The sequence below is a fragment of the Olea europaea genome, chromosome 22 (assembly GCF_002742605.1).
Source record: "Olea europaea var. sylvestris chromosome 22, O_europaea_v1, whole genome shotgun sequence".
Taxonomy (NCBI): domain Eukaryota; kingdom Viridiplantae; phylum Streptophyta; class Magnoliopsida; order Lamiales; family Oleaceae; genus Olea; species Olea europaea.
Genome location: NC_036258.1, coordinates 15,007,329 through 15,025,586, shown reverse-complemented (window position 1 = coordinate 15,025,586; position 18,258 = coordinate 15,007,329). Strand labels below are relative to the sequence as shown.

The 18,258-nt window shown below is 33.6% G+C and overlaps 1 protein-coding gene across 2 annotated transcripts; it reads left to right on the top strand.

Annotated features, from left to right (window-relative positions):
* The first annotated feature begins 5,955 nt into the window (after window positions 1–5,955).
* LOC111371811 (probable protein phosphatase 2C 60) lies at window positions 5,956–16,820 on the top strand. 2 transcript variants are annotated; one of them, XM_022993985.1, is made up of 11 exons: window positions 5,956–6,143; window positions 7,132–7,254; window positions 7,951–8,014; window positions 12,924–13,032; window positions 13,300–13,453; window positions 13,560–13,685; window positions 13,930–14,053; window positions 14,313–14,389; window positions 15,245–15,297; window positions 15,621–15,675; window positions 16,257–16,820. In XM_022993985.1, exons 2-11 carry the CDS (start codon window positions 7,138–7,140, stop codon window positions 16,575–16,577), a joined length of 1,200 nt encoding a protein of 399 aa, XP_022849753.1. In that variant the 5' UTR covers window positions 5,956–6,143; window positions 7,132–7,137; the 3' UTR covers window positions 16,578–16,820. The 2 variants fall into 2 exon arrangements, with proteins under 2 accessions (XP_022849753.1, XP_022849754.1); XM_022993986.1 differs by lacking the exons at window positions 5,956–6,143; window positions 7,132–7,254; window positions 7,951–8,014 and adding an exon at window positions 8,033–12,347.
* Window positions 16,821–18,258: the final 1,438 nt, after the last annotated feature.

Here is an 18,258-nt window from a genome sequence, read left to right as displayed (position 1 = left end):
GGTCAACAAATGCTGGCTAAAGTGATCGGAAAACTTGAAGATACACGAATATAATTTCGCTTTGACATACTTGGAATAGTTGCACGTGAATAGAAAGGAAATGAAACGAATTAGAGATCCAATGGCTTGAAATGTATGTAGTGGTGTTTATTTTTCTCTCCAAAATGTGCCAAAAATCAACATACTCGTTCATTTTTCTTCTTCATGAGTTTTCTCTCCTTTTTTCTCTTTCTATGTGTATTGTTTCTATTGTTCCACACATATTTCTTTTTTCTCTAAGGAAAGGGTATATATAAAGTTTGGGGAAGACGTGGTCGTCGTTGGATCCGAACCACTTGGTCTTACTTCCTTTTTCTACACATTACATCATTCTAGCACATGCATTTATTACATTAATAAACGGTCAAATACCCTATATTTCTACGTTGATATTCCTTACATAAGATAAAATAAATGTCTGATCAATCTTTCACAAAGATATTCGTCAAGTTGGCAGATGTGACAGTCTCCTCATCTCTTAGAATTTTAGCCTCGTCTTTCAAAACCTCAGCAGGTCACAACCTCCTTGTCTATTAGGACTTTAGCCTCATCTTTCAGAGCCTCAACAAGTCTCAAATATGAGGATTTCGGCATAGACCATTCGTCACGGTTTCAACATATATCTGGTTGAGTGGCACATTGGCCCAAACAAGGACGTCGATTTCTATAGCTTTCGTAACCTTGTTGCTTTGGATTTTCACATGTTTGGGTTGACTCTATCAATGACGTTAGTGGGACTTCCACGTGTTGCTTCTGATGACTGACTCAATACGGGGAATATCAAGTTACTTTATTTTAGTTAATTTTTTCTTCTTTTTTTATTATAGAAGAGTTAAATTATTTAAATAAGTAATGCTATTTAGCCTTACCAGGATTGCAACTCCAGTATAGGTGGCACTAATATGACATTAATTGATAAATAGAATTAAATAACTGATTTAATTTTACCTTTCATTTAACCAATCATCTAATGTCACCTAAATTAGGATTGTAACTTCAATAGAGTTACATAGCATTATTCTATTTAAATATATATGACGAGAAATGCGTTTTCAAACTAGCATTCGAGATAGATGTAGAAATCCGTGGGATTCAAAAAGTGTTGGGGCGAAAAAGTGCGTTTTTAAAAAAAAAAAAAAAATTGTCCAATCACAAGACACAATGTCAACTGTGATATCAAAAAGAATATACACATATCATGATTGAATTAGAAAAGCCACAACTTATAAGACGTTCATTAAGAAATGATACGTATATAATTTTATATACAAACTCGATTATTCTATAAGAACCTGTACATACACGTCTCAAAGGATTTTATAGTATATTTGCATTTATCTATAAATCCCAAAAATGGTATTAAAGTCAAGTTATTCAAAATTTGCAGTAATTGAGCATCGAAACGCTAGTAACATTTTGTATATATTTCGAGTATAAAAATTTAAGGACTTAATATTTGTTGTATGTGAGAATAAAAATTGACAAAGTCTAGGGGCCGACGAAAAAGGGACAACCCCTCGATCAATGAATTAGCCTTGGCTCGATCAAGGCTCTACTTTGACGATCATCTCGACTCAATAATGAAAATGAGAAAATAAAGTTAAAGAAATATGACAAGAAATGACAAAGTGAAGTTAGTCATCATCAGGAACCATTTACAAAGAATGTAAGAAGCTTGCCAAGCCGTGTATCAACGGGAGTAATTATAAAATATTAAAATCAAAATGAATTTCTAACTACTTATAGAAAAATGAATAAAATTCATTGTGGTTGCAATAGTGTTTGGAGTTCTACTATAGCTAAACAATAATTTCACTGTAAATATCAGTCATACCTATTTTTTCTTACTCAAAATGATGGTGAAGCCATTTCCTCACGCAAATCCAGACACAAGCTTTCATCATCATCATCATCATCATCATTTTCTTCTCTCACTTCTTCTTCAATTCTTCTCTCGTTTTTTCTGTGATTAATATCTTCGTGCAAAATCCTTGTGAATAGAGAGGTAAATCTTGGCATGCCTTTTTTTCAGATTATGATTTTGTTTATTCAAGATTCTACGTGCAAAATTTTTGATTTCGAGTGAATAAAGAGGTATATCCTCGATTTTATCTGATAATTATAATTTTTGTTCTATTCACAATTTTGTGTTTTTGTGTGAATGAGAGGTATATTATTGGTTTAATGCTAAATTTATGTTTCTCTAATTCTTTTAAACTATTAAAATCTGTGTGTAAAATTTATATTCTACTTGGCTACAATATATTGTGAGTGCATTTTTAGATTGGGTTTTAGCATTTCTCTGAATTAGATGATTAAAAAATTTGTATTTTTCTAACTTTTTAAATTATCAATTCTTATGTATATAAAAGTTAATGCATAACTAACCGTGCAAATATATGCGTCAGTGACGGAATTTTCTGTGAATTGGATGATTACAGTGCTAGATGATGGAAATCAAACAAAGGAAAACAGCTTCTATGTAAGTTTTTGGAATACTGTTCATTTTGCTATTAGATATAAGTCATTTTCTTTAAATAAAGTGAATTATACCTTCTACCAAATGAAATTTATTTGAACTACTTATTTCCTTTTATATTTTTATCTGCGCCAAATGAAATATTAAAATGTTAAACAAATTTTGATATTAGCTTTGATTTTTTCGAGCATACTAAAAATCAAAGATTTAAAAGAAAGGGTTGATTTCACGGGAGACTGTACGGGAATTCCGCACTAGTTGTTCGGGGACTCCGCAAGGAGAAGTCTATGTGGAGGGTTCTGTTAGAAACACTTTTTTGCTGCCAAGTTTTCATAGTCCTACGGCGGAAACTCGGTTGCTCCCTTCATTTCACCATCTGTCAAACCTTTCATCTTCCTAAATCTTTATTTGTATACCCTTTTCATCTGATCATGAAGTTGATCACCTTGTAACAGTGTACAATTTATCAAAAAAGAAAAGAAAAAATAAAAATGGTAAATAAATTCGTTATATATCTACCAAATAGCACAAATGGTAACTCATTCGCTTGTCATTTAACTCCTCATCCTTGTTCTTTAGGTTCTTCAATGGTGGGAATGGTTTTTGCAGATTTGAGTTCTCTTTCAATTAATTCGATTCCTTCTTCTGAAGAGGGCTCCTTTGTGATACTGATACGGATGAAGGGAGATATAATAATATGTGGGGTAAAGCCTCTAATTCAAGCGATGTGTTTGGAGAAAATAATGAATCCATTGATCTAAATGCTAGCTTAAATGAAGAAGATGAGATGAACATGCATGCATTGGGCAGTGGGAAAGACACAAATGCTGGGCAATCTAAATTGTGTGCCAGTGAATGATGTAAAAGATTTACGCCCACTCCATTCTTTCCTTCATACACCAACTCTCTCTCCTTTACCGTCCTTTGATATTCACCCTCAATACAGTAAGAAAGAGAGAGAAAGCAAGGTAATGGGGGTAGAAATGACTGTGTGCGGGGTCCCCTTGCAGGGAGTCCCCACACTCCCTGCACGAAAGCAGTGCCAAAAAATCTAATTTTAAATCTTTTACTTATATTCCCACAATTTTAAATCTAATTTTTACTAATTGGCGGAGAAGATTCATGCCAAAAAATTTAATTCAAACTTTAAAAGCATAATCAACTAAGAAAACTAAAATCTTTACATCATGCTAATAAAGACACATTAAATACAATAATCGTGCAACGCACAGAGCCGACCCTGAGATTTTGGATGCCCTGTGCGAAATTTTAAAATGATGCCCCCTTCAAGTGATTAACAACATAGAGTAAAAAAAAAAATTATTTCAATAATATTATTTCATTGTAAAAATATGATATTTAAATATTTGTTTTTTCAACATACACAAACAAGAAAAACATAAATAAAGTTCAAAAGCATCTCTCGAACTTCATCAAAATTCATGTGTCATCAACAAAGAACCATCCAAACCACTAACATCTTCGTGCAATTCTATATAAGCAAACCTTGAAACAAATATATAAATCAAGTCAAGTGTAAAGTTTGAAATGCTACAAATCATGTAAAAATATTATTTCTTTCATTTTTAAAAGCAAATTCACTAATTAAACTTTCGTAATCAATATTTTTTAAAATGTCTTGCTCAATTGATATCAAAGCTAATCCATTCAATCGTTTTTGTAACATGGTTGATCATAAATAAGATTTTAATAACTTCAATTTTGAAAATTTTCTTTCAGCAAATACAACAGTAACAGGAATTAAATCAATCTTGATTCTTCAAAAACCCGTGTATCACCAATCAATGAAAAGAGAGTTAGAGGTTAGTAAAAATTCAATGAATCAAATCCATTAGTAGATTTCAATTATCAAATTAGTAATTATAAATTATGAACAGTGAACCCATTTTTACAATTAATTGATTTCACTTATTAAATTAGTAATTATAAATTATAAACGATGAATCCATCTTCAGAACGTTGAAAAAAATATTAAAAAAAAATTTATATTTTCTTGAATATTCAAAGAAATTATTGAAGAAAAAATATGCTAAGGAAACAAAAACTCACTTGTAAGTGTCCAACTACTCCGGAGAAAAATTATGTTGTGCTTTCTCAATCCTCAGTCCCCACGTTCAGGCAAAGCGAATTCAAATTTTAACAAGTTCTTACAAAAAGAATTCAAATCAATGAAATCACAGAATAAGATTGACGAAAAGATAATAAAGAAAAGATAACATGTAATTCAAATTTTCAGCAAGAGTTCAGTGGAAAATATGAATTGTCAATCGTTGCTTAAAGAAAAGAGAGAATTTTTTGGAGTCAGATTAAAGATGATTAGAAAAAAAAAGGTGATTTCTTTAAAAAAAAAAAAAAAAAAAAGGGTTGGTTTCTATCTTCTCTTCCTTAATTATCTTTGAGTCAATTTGGTTTCTATCTTCTCTGCCTCAATTATCTTTGAGACAATTCAAAAAGATGGTTGGTTTCTTTAATTCTTCTCTCCAAAAAGACGATTTGAAAAGGCCGTTGATCAATTTTTCTTTCTTCTCTTAATTCTCTAGTCGGTCTAATCTCTTTTCGACTTTTTCCTTTTCCCTCACATTAATTAAAGTAGGAACACTATTTACGAATATTATATTCAAGGAAATTATAACTAGTTAGTCACATTATTCTTAATTTATCTTTTGCATAATAATAAAAATTTTATATTTTAAATATTTAATTATAAATAAATATACGACTATAACAAATTTTTTTTTGGTGCCCGAACAAATTTGAGGCCCTCTGCGGTCGCTCAACTAGCGCACCCTCAGGGCCGCCTCTAGCAACGCACGTGGCATCGACTGGTATTATCAAATGAATTCTAGCATATCGAAAATATTTCTAAGTTAATTTCTTTTACTAGCAAATCTTGGATCATAAACATTTTGATACCTTCAAAGATTGAGACATGTACAAGATTTTTGTACAGATAAGATCGAATTTCAACCGTGCATGCATCTGTCAACTTATTTGTCAAAAATTATCTGTACAAATTGAATGCCAAATACAAAAATGTACCGAGCTACAACAACAGGAGACTTGACATGCGGTTTGACAGAATACACACATGCACAGGAGGTCAGAATTTTTTTAATCCATACGGAACCCACAACAGTTGTGAGAGGTGGTCACCGACAAGCATTTTCTTAGAGTTCAGCAAAATCCTACAAAAATGTGCAGAAAGAAATTTCTGGGATTCTTCACAGACAAAACGGTGTAAAAAAATCAGCGCACAAGATTATAATCTTCAACAGAATCCTAGACAGAGTCCACAAAAAGATTTTCTTCGTTAATGCCAATGAAGTAACAGCACATCCCTACACTTCCAAAGTCAATGTTTGACCCAGTTTATAAATAAGTAATAATTATTTTTCTTTCCAAAGTTAAAATGATACTATTTTTCTGAATCAGTAAAAATCTTCAATAATATCTCATAAAATCCACTTTTTGTCTCATTAAAATCTCTGAAATCTTTTCCAGGATATTATTCTTTCTACTAGATATAATATAAAGATTTTTCGACCCTTTTTTCCTTCTTTCTGTTTCACGATTCAGATAATTTTGCGGTTGCTCAGCTGTGCATGTAAGTCATTTTTGAAAATTCTTGTAATCGTTTGTACTTTGCAATATATGTTCAATTAAATTACTGCTACCTTGAATTTTCTTTATTTTTTGGTTGGATTACTCTAGTTTGATTTTGATGAATGTTGATAGGGCTCTGTGTGTGTATTTGAGAAGAGATTTGTGTATTTTGAGTTTGAAAGTTTAATAATTTTGGGCATGGTTTCTTCCGTATATGAGATCTAATTAAACTACAATTATGAATGTCTAAAGAGAATGCGACAATCTTAATTGGATTAAGATTGAATTATTGAAAAGGTTACTCTCTTATTCAGCTTATCAACTACGTGGTATTAAATTGATTACATTTACCCACGACTTTCATTGATGTCGAAAATTCAGCAGTAATATGACAGATGGTATAGTTCTCCTGTAAATTCTGTCGGCACAATAAGAATAAAAATCTACTCAGGTAATTTTCACCGGTGACTTAAAAAAAACATTCAAGGAAGAACTTCAATGACAGAACTAGTTATTTCTTTGTTGAATGTGTATATTCAACGATGACAAGCTTGTTGTTTTTTTATGAATCTGGATTATCAAATTGTCAATATTGATGATTTTAGCAGCAAAGACTTCTATTCTTATATCAAAACGACATTGAAAAAGTCTTTGGGAAGTTGTCTTTGAGTTTCAAAAATTGACACTTAGATATTTTCTCTAGTAAAAATAATTTATCAATGTTTAATTTATTTCCATCAATATTTTAGTGTTTGTCCCAAATGTTGAATAGAATGGAAACATTTGCACATCAGTTTACTCTAAACTTATTTTCACGCATTGAAATACGTTGTAACACTTTATAGTTCTAGACCTGAAGCAACTGAATAAGTAAATACTGCTGTATCTAAGTAGTTTTCTTTCCACCCCTTCTCCATTACCCGTATTTTCAGATCTTCAATCGATGTTTTAGTAGGTTCTCTGAAATTTTATCTGTGTCTTGATTTCAGTTTGAGATGGGTATATACCTCAGTACTCCTAAAACAGATAAATTTTCTGAAGATGGTGAGAACTCTAGGCTGAGTTATGGTCTATCATCCATGCAAGGGTGGCGTGCTACGATGGAAGATGCTGTAAGTGATTAAGAATATAATATGCTTATAATATCTGTTATGCAAGCTTTAACGGACTAAAATAACATCAGTGATAACATGTAAGCTTATTTGGTAGTGTGCTTATAAGCTGAGGGCCTATGAAGTGTGTGGACTGTAAGTGCATAGTACGAAATGTGTAGATAAAAAGTATATTTGACTAGCTCAAATTAAAATTTAAGCTTTGCTATACATGCTCATAATTTTAAGTTCTGGCGCAATGGTGGATTCGTATTGACTACTCCCGATGCTTGGCATCTGACCATCTGACTCTAGTTGGTGCTTGCTGTTGATTACAAAATAATCTATAATTGGATAATACACATGCATATGGAGTTAATTTAGGTTGGGAAATCCATACACTGTTGTCCTGATTGGGAAAGAATTAATAGTTTGATAACGTGAAATTGTGAACGATGAGGCAGATTCCATAAAGACCATAGATTAATAAACTAAAACATGGTGTACATCGAAGTCAGGGTGATGTTCTGATCTATTGTGTCTGTCTATATGTTAACACATTATCATTGCATAACTTCTATACGGTTGTTTTTGGTATAGACATATGTTAGGTGATTATAATGTGCTATAATTATTAATTTTATTTTGACTTGGGGATTTAGTGCTTTAATGTATCATATAAGTTTTCACTGACTTATCTTAATATTTTTCCTTTAGCATGCTGCAATTCCTGACTTGGATACATCGACTTCATTTTTTGGCGTTTATGATGGTCATGGGGGTAAGTCCATTTATTTCTGCTGTTGGTAATTTGCATGTTTCTTTACCATGGCCTCAGATCCTCAGCATATGGAATATATTTCTTGTCTTAAAAATATGAGCTTGTGAAGGATAAATAATCTGTTGGTTGTATGGTGTCATGGGTTGAACCATTTACTTTTATTTTATGTAGTTGAGCTTGTATTCTGAGTGGGCTAGCCCAAGGCTCTTTAGGGCTTTTTTGTTCTATATATAGTTGTATATCTACATTTGGAAAGAGGACGATGAATGGAATTGAAATTGAGGCTTTGGCTTGCACCCATCGTTTTCTCCCCTTCTCCTGGAATCTCTGCTTCTCCCGTGGCTTCTTTCCCTTTCTTCTTCTAATTCTTCTTCTCTACTGCTTAACTCTTCTTTTTCTCTATTTTCTTGTTCTTATCTTTCATCACTTAATCCCTCCCCATTCTCCTTTTATCTTAATTTGGTTCCAAGTTCAGCTAGATTACTTCATTGTTTGAGTTGTGTGAGTGGATGGTTGCGAATTGAGGTTTAATTCATGACAAAATGGTATCAGAGCAGCTACAATCTTTGGGTGTCTCTCGATTGCATATCATCAGGGAAGATTTTAATAGAATCCATGAGCAGATGATTTCAATGTTGATTGAAATTATTGAAGTTAAATCAGCTTCCAGAGATAAGTCCAACCATTATAGTTCTTCTGCGAAAATGGTCGAGGCTTTGGACGTGCAAATGGGTGATTCGGGTTCTGAATTAGAAGAGGGCCGAGTCAAGCAGGTTAGTTCATCTGATTTGAGCATAGATGATGATTCAGTTGATGCAACTACCAAGTTTGTGTTGAAGATTATTCTTCTTCTTATATAATTCTCATGTATGTAAATACGAATTTATTTTCGTCTAAGGAGAGGCTTGCGTCTGATTAGCTAGTTGGTGAGGCAATAGCTTACCAAGGCAATGCTGATAATTACATATTTTTTATTTTGTCAGAAGTCCTATCGAGACGGAATTTGTAACTTGCTCTCCATGGGGATAGTGAAATTAGGGTTACTCCTAATGAAAAAGTAAAGAATGAAAAAAATTTGGTGGGCCAAGAGAATGGATTCCATTTGAGAAATCTTGTTTGGGGTAAAATTAGAAGTCAGCCGCTGTGGCCTAGACATATTCATAATCCATTGGATGCTTTTGCTAAAGGTGAAGATGTTGGTGTTGAGCATAGTGAGAGTGGGATATATATGCCAGGAATTAATAGCAATGAAAATAGCGTTAATACAACAAGCGGGCTTAAGAGAAATATTAGGCTGCCTAAGATGGATTTTCCACTTTTTGGGGGAGAAGGACCTAGGGAATGGCTAAGGAAAGCCATAAAATATTTCCAACTTCATCAAACTCCCGATGAACTTAGATTGAAAGTTGCTTAGAAGTACTTGGAAGGGAAGCTTATATATGGTTTTATGGATTCATTGCAAGCCATCCTAGGGTAGATTGGAGTTTATTCTCTGAGGAACTTTGCAGGAGATTTTCAGAAACTATTGAGGAAGAAGTGGTTGAGACATTTAGCACAATTAAGTAACTAGGACCAAATGACGATAAAGGCTACGAGTCTGAAGAAGAATCAGGAAGGAATTGAGAATTTTGGAGAATTGGCCTACTATCAAAGAAAGGAAGAGTGAAGCTGAGATAAGTTGCTGAACTGAGTGGTGTACTACAGCTAATGTGCATTGAATCATCATTGCCTCAGGATGGAAGCAAAGGAAGTAAATTTGGGCAGTCTTTAATTCAACAGACGAACGTTGTATCCATTTCAATTAGGATGGAAAATCTGGACAGTGAAGAACATAAGTTTTTAACGAGGTACCCAATAGCATTGGGATAGAGACAAGGGATTAAGAAGACGTTTAAAACTACTGAGTAACATAGGATGGAAATTGAGTTGGGTGTGGTTGCTACTCAACTTCTACAGCAGAAATCTGAGTCCCTTCAAGTTAGGAATGTGAAGATTTCCCCTGAAACTCTTAAGTTAAGGATTTCATATTTGAAGACCAACTTTGGCAAGGAAGAATCAGTGAATGAGATTCTTAATGAAGCCTTATCTTTTAAGGAATAAAATAAGGATCATTTAGGGATTTTGTTACCAAAACTTCAGTTAGTTATACCAGGTAGGGTTGAAAATGAGTGGGTTGAGAGCCTTCTTAATTGTTCTTGGAAACCAATGGATCTAAATGCCACAATCACAATGCTCGAAGAATGGTCAAAACAATGGGATTCCTCTATTTTTGAACCTGAAATTAAGAATATAGGAGATGAAGTTTTGTCTACTTTGAGTCGACATTCATCAAGAGCTCAACATCTAAAACCTTCTACCAAGAATTCTTTTGCTAGCAATAGAGAATCCGAACTTATTGGAAAAAATGTGGGAGCTCAGAACAAGATGGATGAAGAAGAACGAGTCACCAGAGTTCCACAAGGCATATATCACCTTGAACTACTTGCTTAATCCAAGGGTGGTGAAGAGAATGATTCGGCTAATTTCATACAAAGAAGACATCCTAACTCTAAACCTTGATGATAAGGTTAATTTAAGGGGAAGGGATGTCATGGGTTGGACCATTTTTTTTTTATGTAGTTGGGCTTGTATTCTTAGTGGGCTAGCCCAAAGTCCTTTAGGGTTGTTTTGTTCTATATATAGTTGTATATTTGCATTTGAAAAAAGGACGATGGATGGAATTGAAATTGAGGCTTTGGCTTTCAGCCATCATTTTCTCCCCTTCTCCCTGAATCTCTGCTTCTCCTCTGGCTTCTTTCCCTTTTGTCTTCTACTTCTTCTTCTCTGCTGCTGTATTCTTCTTCTTCTTCTCTATTTTCTTATTTTTATTTTTCATCTCTTAATTTCTCCCCATTCTCCTTTATCTTAATTTGGTTCCAAGTTCAGCTAGATTACTTCATTGTTTGAGCTGTGTGAGTGGATGGTTGTGAATTGAGGTTTAATTCGTGACATATGGATTTGTATTTTACACATGTATATGGTTGGATTATTTCTTGTGAAAACATATAATTTGAAGATATTCTTAGTTTGGAATGAAAGAATGGATTACTTTGACTGGTCTGTCACCTGTTCTATCTATTTATTTTTTTGAATGAACTTTTCTAAGAAATAACCTGCTGAAAAACAGTGTTTCCTCAGGTACCATCACTTTTTAAGTCCTTATAAAGATCCTGCTGTACTCTTATTAATTTTTCATCAATGCGGATGGTTTGGTCAGTGAAAGTTTTCTAGGGTGATACTCAATGCATTTCATGTAAACTGTTACTGTACATGTGTTACAAATTGGCTTCTTAAATTACCACTGAGCATGGGAATAGCAATCTAAACAAAGGATGAGGAAAGGTCTGACTGAAATTGATCGGCTTCCTTGAGAATCATATGCATAATATACCATATACCTTTGACTGTAGCAAATTCTTTTGTGACTACGATGTCGGATGCAATATAAAATGGACCAAGTTGGTCATGAGATTTAATTAAGCACCTGTTCAAGCAGCATTATTTTATGTCCTTAACTTGCTCATCATGGCATGGCTTAAAAACAAGAAAATAACTATTCATTTAATCCACCTTGAACTTCTGCATTCAAGTTGCCAATTCATATTTAGTGCTTGTGTCGTGGATTGTTTTGAGATTTCAATGATTTTGATTTAGTTTGCTCTGGTCCAGTCTTGTTATGGTTTGGTTTGTTGCTTTCTGAATCTTGTTACCTAGTTCAATTATTGGGTGGAGACTTGCTTCGACATACTTTGATGAAAGATATTTATGAATGTATCCCTTGCTGAGAGAAACTCTATATACTAAAAGCAACGGGAATAAATTTGTTTTTGGTCTACCGCGCATCATTACTGGTCTTATTTCATGATCCATTTTTTTCATTTTCTTCTTCATCATCCAACACTGACTGGAATAGCTAGATGGCTAATGATAGTAAGATCATCTTGAGTAAATTGTTGGCATTTATCAAGGAAACAGTTACAGTTCAAAGTGAATCTTGTTTGTTTATTTTATTGTGTATAGAACATATCAAGTTTTCCCCCCAAAAGCTAGATTTTAGTTATCCAATTTCTGAATGGGATTCTTTGCTTGCTGTTGATTTGGCCAATAAATAAAAAAATGGGGTTGAAGAATATTTCTATGTTGTTGCATTTGAGCAAGATGGTTGAGATGATCCTGGATTTTGATCAACAGAGCAGGATATAGGATTAAGCCAACTTTTCTTCTATTTCTATTGCATGCAAGTGACAGGTCAAGATGATATTGAAATTTGATCGACGAAGAGGGATTCATAGTGGTATGCCAACTTTTCTTGTATTTTTATTGCATTCAAGTGAAAGGGTCAAGATGATCGACTATAATCAACAGGGAAAGGTGGTGTTGCTGAATTACATTTGAAATAGGTTGTGCACTTGATAAGGTTGCCTTTTGTATTGTTTTAATCTCGTTGTTTTACCAGATGATTCGGACATTATGACTTCTTTTTATTTCATTTTCAATTCTTTTTTGCCTTCTTGTGGATGTTACATTTGTTTTATGTTGACTTCTTAGCCTGCACAGTTCATTCACCTTTTTATGCTTCATTTTCGATTTGACTCGCTTGCATTGTTGGGATTGAAATTCCCTCGAATTTGGTGATTAATGGTTGTACAAGTTCTGCCAAGTCCTGCTTGGGTATTGAACGAAGGTTGTCATTATGGGCTTTATATTTGTACTCTTGTTGCTATTGAAAAATTATAGCCTTCTGTGCATAACCCTTAATATGGAGCATATGTACACCTCTCAGGGTCGAATTTTCTTGAAAGAGAGTGTTATAACTTGATTTGACAATAACTATCTTGCTAGTTCTCGTCAATACAATCGAATATTGCAGGTAAGGTGGTTGCCAAATTCTGCGCTAAATATCTTCATCAGCAAGTGCTCAAGCACGAAGCATATTTGGTTGGGGATATAGGGACATCAGTGCAGAAAGCTTTTTTCAGGTGTTTTGGAATTTTTGTTGTGCTCGAGTTTCTTGGATTAATATGGTTGAAAACAAGTTTATGTATTTAAAACTATTTACCAAGTTATTTTTTGATTGTTTATCTTTCGCTAATTAGTTTGTGGACCTGACGAAATGACAAAATGGATTAATGGAGTTGACCCCAAGTTCATCATTAATGAGATTTGGCTTGTTGCTATTCGCATTTCAGATTATTGTATATTTCGTACTACACTATTTCCAAACGTTTTATCTATTGTTCATATAGGATGGATGAGATGATGCGTGGACAAAGAGGATGGAGAGAATTGGCTGTTCTAGGAGATAAAATAAACAAGTTTAGTGGTATGATAGAGGGTTTGATATGGTCTCCACGAAGCGGCGACAAAAGTGACCAAGTTGATGATTGGGCTTTTGAGGAGGTGTTTTACTTGCATCAATTAGATAATTTGATATTGAACCACCTAATCAAAAAGTTTAAGTTCTTTTTACTATTAGTTTGGAGCTTGATATGTATTGTTGGTACAGGGTCCGCATTCTGATTTTTCTGGACCAACTTCTGGGAGCACTGCTTGTGTTGCAATCATTAGGGGCAACCAACTTGTTGTCGCAAATGCTGGCGATTCCCGGTGTATAATTTCTAGGAATGGTCAGGTACTGTGCAGTATAAAACAATTCTTTGTATTCTTTTCTGTATAGATGGTCTGGTGGAAGGTATATGTGCTCCTAAATGGATGTTTGGTTGAAGCTGACTTCTCTTCCTTTTCTCTACAGTGCTGAGATTTTTTATAAGTGCAATACATATGTGCATGTGGAAATTTCTTTCTTTTTTTCTTTTTAACTTAAAGGTCTTGAGACAAATGAATTGTGAGTATTTGTATTGATCTTTCTCATTCAGGCATACAACCTTTCAAGAGATCACAAGCCCGATCTCGAGGCTGAGAGAGACAGGATTTCAAAAGCAGGTGGTTTTGTCATCGCGGGACGTGTCAACGGCAGTCTAAATCTTGCTAGAGCTATAGGTTATTTACTAATTTGCTTGCGCAGTGTTTTTATTAAGTTTATTTGGATAGGGCATGTTTGATATACAATATTGGAAATTGGACAAGTTTAGACAGTATAATGGACAAGATTTTCTGATCTTTTTCTTGCTTAGTGCTATCTCGTGCTGTCCAATTTTCCATATTACATATGCTATTAATGTGTGCTTGGACTAGAGGCAAGACATGGTACAAGCGAATGTTGTTTCTGATTGCCTATAAGTTCTTAAATATTTTTCAGGTGACATGGAATTCAAGCAGAACAAGTTTTTACCTGCTGAAAAGCAAATTTTAACTGCCAATCCAGATATAAATATTGTATGTATCTTCTTTATTTTTCTCAAGTGTGACTGGAAGATTGTTTCTTTGGACCTCCTCTTTGTTTCAATTACATAAATATATAGTTTATGTAGTCACCTGAAATGAACCTTGTTTCCACTGTGCTTTGGTTAGCTATGAGAACCTCATATTTTGAATTATTTGACGGTTGCCAAGAAATGTTATACGATATAAATGAAACATATGTTTTTTGGAAAAATATTTCATTCTTACATTGCTTTTGTTATTTAATACTCATTGCCCTTGTTTTGGCTCCATTAAAATCAAATTTTGGGGGAAAATATAATTTGAAATAGTGACTTTTATGAAGAATGTGTTGGTTAAAAAAGAAAGAAAATTTTGAATTTACTAGTAATATTATTTTATTGGAGAATATGTAGTTGAAAAAAAAAAAGAAATATATTTTGAATCAAATGGAGCCCAAACAGGGGCATTGTAACGATCCGACGTCTAAATTCAAACGTTATATCATTCGTGTCCGCTTTGAAAGAGCATCTGCCTTCTTGCCCTTCACGGCTTTCTGTCCATCCCCAAAGATTTGAATCCAAGACTTCTGTGTTATGAAATACTTAAGTTAAATCTCGATACCAATCTAGAGGCCTAGGTCAATTGCACTCATGACCTGTAAAATGTGAAATTTTATAGGATAAAGAATTCAAAGATTATCATGGTATCCTATTTATTTGATGTATACAACTTTTTCTTGAAAAACAATATCATTTTGAGAAATTTGGATATTATAGGTTAATTAATATGAAAGTGTATGAAGGAGTGTTATCACTTCTTGCTTTTAATAACACTGTTGATTTTATTCCGTTCTGAATCTCTAACCAGGTTGAACTTTGCGATGATGACGAGTTCATTGTACTTGCCTGTGATGGCATTTGGTATGCATTCTATACTCCTCTTTTTTTCAGATTTATTATATTAAGATTGTGCACAATTGTTTTAGGCAACGCCGAAATGATTGCAGGAGAAAATTTCATACTTCAGCCCCAATTCAAGTTGGGACGACTTTGTGCTGAATTTGTTAATAATGCATTATGTGACATACATATTTTTCGTCTCTATTCCAGAATATTACTAAAAGTCTTACTTTTTCAATAATATTCGTGTAGATTCTTCTTTCCTCTGTATGACTTAATGGAATTATCAATAAGAGGTTTCGTATCTAATTAATCTGTTTCCTCTTTTTCACAATGCTTCCCAGGGATTGCTTGTCAGGGCAACAACTCGTAGATTTTATACGAGAGCAGATGAAATCTGTAAGTCCTTAGATACTACTTGAGCTGTGCAATATTGAGACCTTTACTATGGTCTTACAGTTTAGTGTTTACCAGATTTAGATAGATAGAGTGAACGATTTGAAGTTTCCTTGGTGACACAAACACTTTGTGAAACTGTCTAATCACTTCGGTTATTCATTCAAATCTACGTAGTTACATCATTAAGTTGGTTATTTAGTATTAAGACCAAAATTTAGTTCATTACAAATTATGATTTTTGGAATTGGAACCTATATCGGCAGAAAAAAGTTAGGGTAAAGGTAGACCAAAGCTAACACATTCTATGTAATTGTTAAGGATCCATTGGTTTGAGTTTTTTAAGGATTGATGTAGTCGACCCCAATTTAGTCACCAGATTATTATCAAATGATTATACAATTACCAAGTCCCTTGCTCAACTTGTTTGATTATCTACTGCTTTTGCAATTGTTGAAGTGAAAACATTTTTATCTTGTCGTTTATAGATGTCTATTATTTCTTGTTTTTTGTCTTGAGGAGAAATTTTATCTGGCCTGCTGAGGTTGATCATTTTGTTTGGTAACGTTAATTTTCATATGCAGGAGACTAAGCTTTCTGTAGTCTGCGAAAAAGTACTCGATAGGTGTTTAGCACCATCTGCTGCTGGAGGTGAGGGCTGTGATAACATGACAATGATCTTAGTGCAATTTAAGAAGCTGGTGCCGGCATGTACTTCAACGGATGATAAATCCTTTTCGTCTGAGAATGTGCAAACCGAGTCAAAACCTATGCCTGCAGATGAGAAGTTCGTGTTCGCTGAGGAAGTGCAAACCGAGTCAGAACTTACACCGGCAGGTACATCTGTAGACGAGAAATCCATGTCGTTGCAGACGAAGTCGAAACCAGCAGAAACCGAATCATAATGGCTGCAGACTTGTTCATAACACCTGATCTTTCTACTTGTATCTGCATTTGTACACAAATTTGTTGCAGCGAAAAGGATCTAACATGAGGATTTGCCTTTTGTACTTTCTTAACCCTTTTACAGTTTCTGTACCATATGCTGTCATTGAAGAAAATGTATAGATCATTCAACTACAAGTTTTGAACATCCTTAATATCTGTCTTGAAATGTCTCAAGTGGTGGATGAAAAGTTTCATGAGGACATCCTATTTTCATATCATTTTAGTTTGTTCAGTAAAGTGAGCCGTCGAACGATAGACGGTACAAAACAGTATTAAAGAGTAGAAAAAAACAGAAGTTATACAAATATTTTCTATTAAAATGATAATGTTTATCACCAGTCTAGGTTGAAAAATGAATGAAGGAGCTCATGGCCACCTAAATTGGTATTGAGCATCATTGATGATGAATACATGAACTTTCTATCATATTATCTAGTCATGTTTATTCGAACAAAGGGAGGGAAGAGATGGAATAAAATTTCCACCATTAAAGAATATTTTTTCCCATTATTTCATAGGGATAAAGATGAGGGCGTTTGCAATGAAAGATTGCTTTGTACCATTTCTTCACTAACTTTCACTGTTCGTTTTGGCTTTTTCAATTTACTAGGATAAATTTCTGTTGACATCCATTTTTCTCCTTGATTTTATGCAAAATTTACATAAAACTCGCATTGAAAGGTATATAAATTAAGTACAATTTTACACATTTCATGGAATTACTAGAAATTTAATTTTTATCTAAACCAAATACGGGCTAAGTATAAATTTTGCACTTGTTATCACTGTCAAACTAAGCCAATTCACTTTACATCCTCATTCATACAAACATGTAAAAAAGAAACTTTTCACAATCTTTACTTAAATTTAGCCAAGAAACTACTTAAAAATTGTTGGAAAATACGACGACTTCGACTTGTAATAGTAGTAGTCCAAATTACAAAACTCGACGAAGCTACTAATGTATTGATCTCTCCAAAGTTGGAAGCTAAAATGCATGAAAATAATATGCGGGACTGAAATGCAAAATATGGAATAATGCAGGAAAGAAGGAATATAGTTTGGAAGAGAGAAAAATCGGAATAATTTTTGAAATGAATATAATTTGGCATATGAGAACTTATATATAGAAATTGAAAAGTTGTGTCCAGAAGATGTGATAGTCTAAAAGTTGTGCTTTGAATGGACACGATCATTTGGAAAAGCAATTTAACAGTCAACCGCTAGATTTTAGAAAAAACCATGTGTCGCCCACCGAAAAGTCGAGGATAAATGAATAATATAAATAAATATATTATATTATTTTAGCAATAAAATAATATAATTTAAATATTATTTTACCAGAAATATACATACCAACTTGGCCCAATGACTCGTACCCTGTGCTGAGCCGATCGATTGGCGGAAATACGCGGTCGTGTGTGGGCATTGGCTCAACCTACTAGTATATAGGTCATCTCCCTTTCAAAAACTATTGATACCTCTTGGGGTCCAAACACAAATCCCAAACTCGAGCAATATAAAGCGGTTTTTATTTTTTTTAGTTTTCCTATGTGTGATTGACATTTTACAATTTCCTACCAATTTTTATTCCCAATTATTTCAACTTTCATGTGATCATCTTTTGGCCTTAATTTC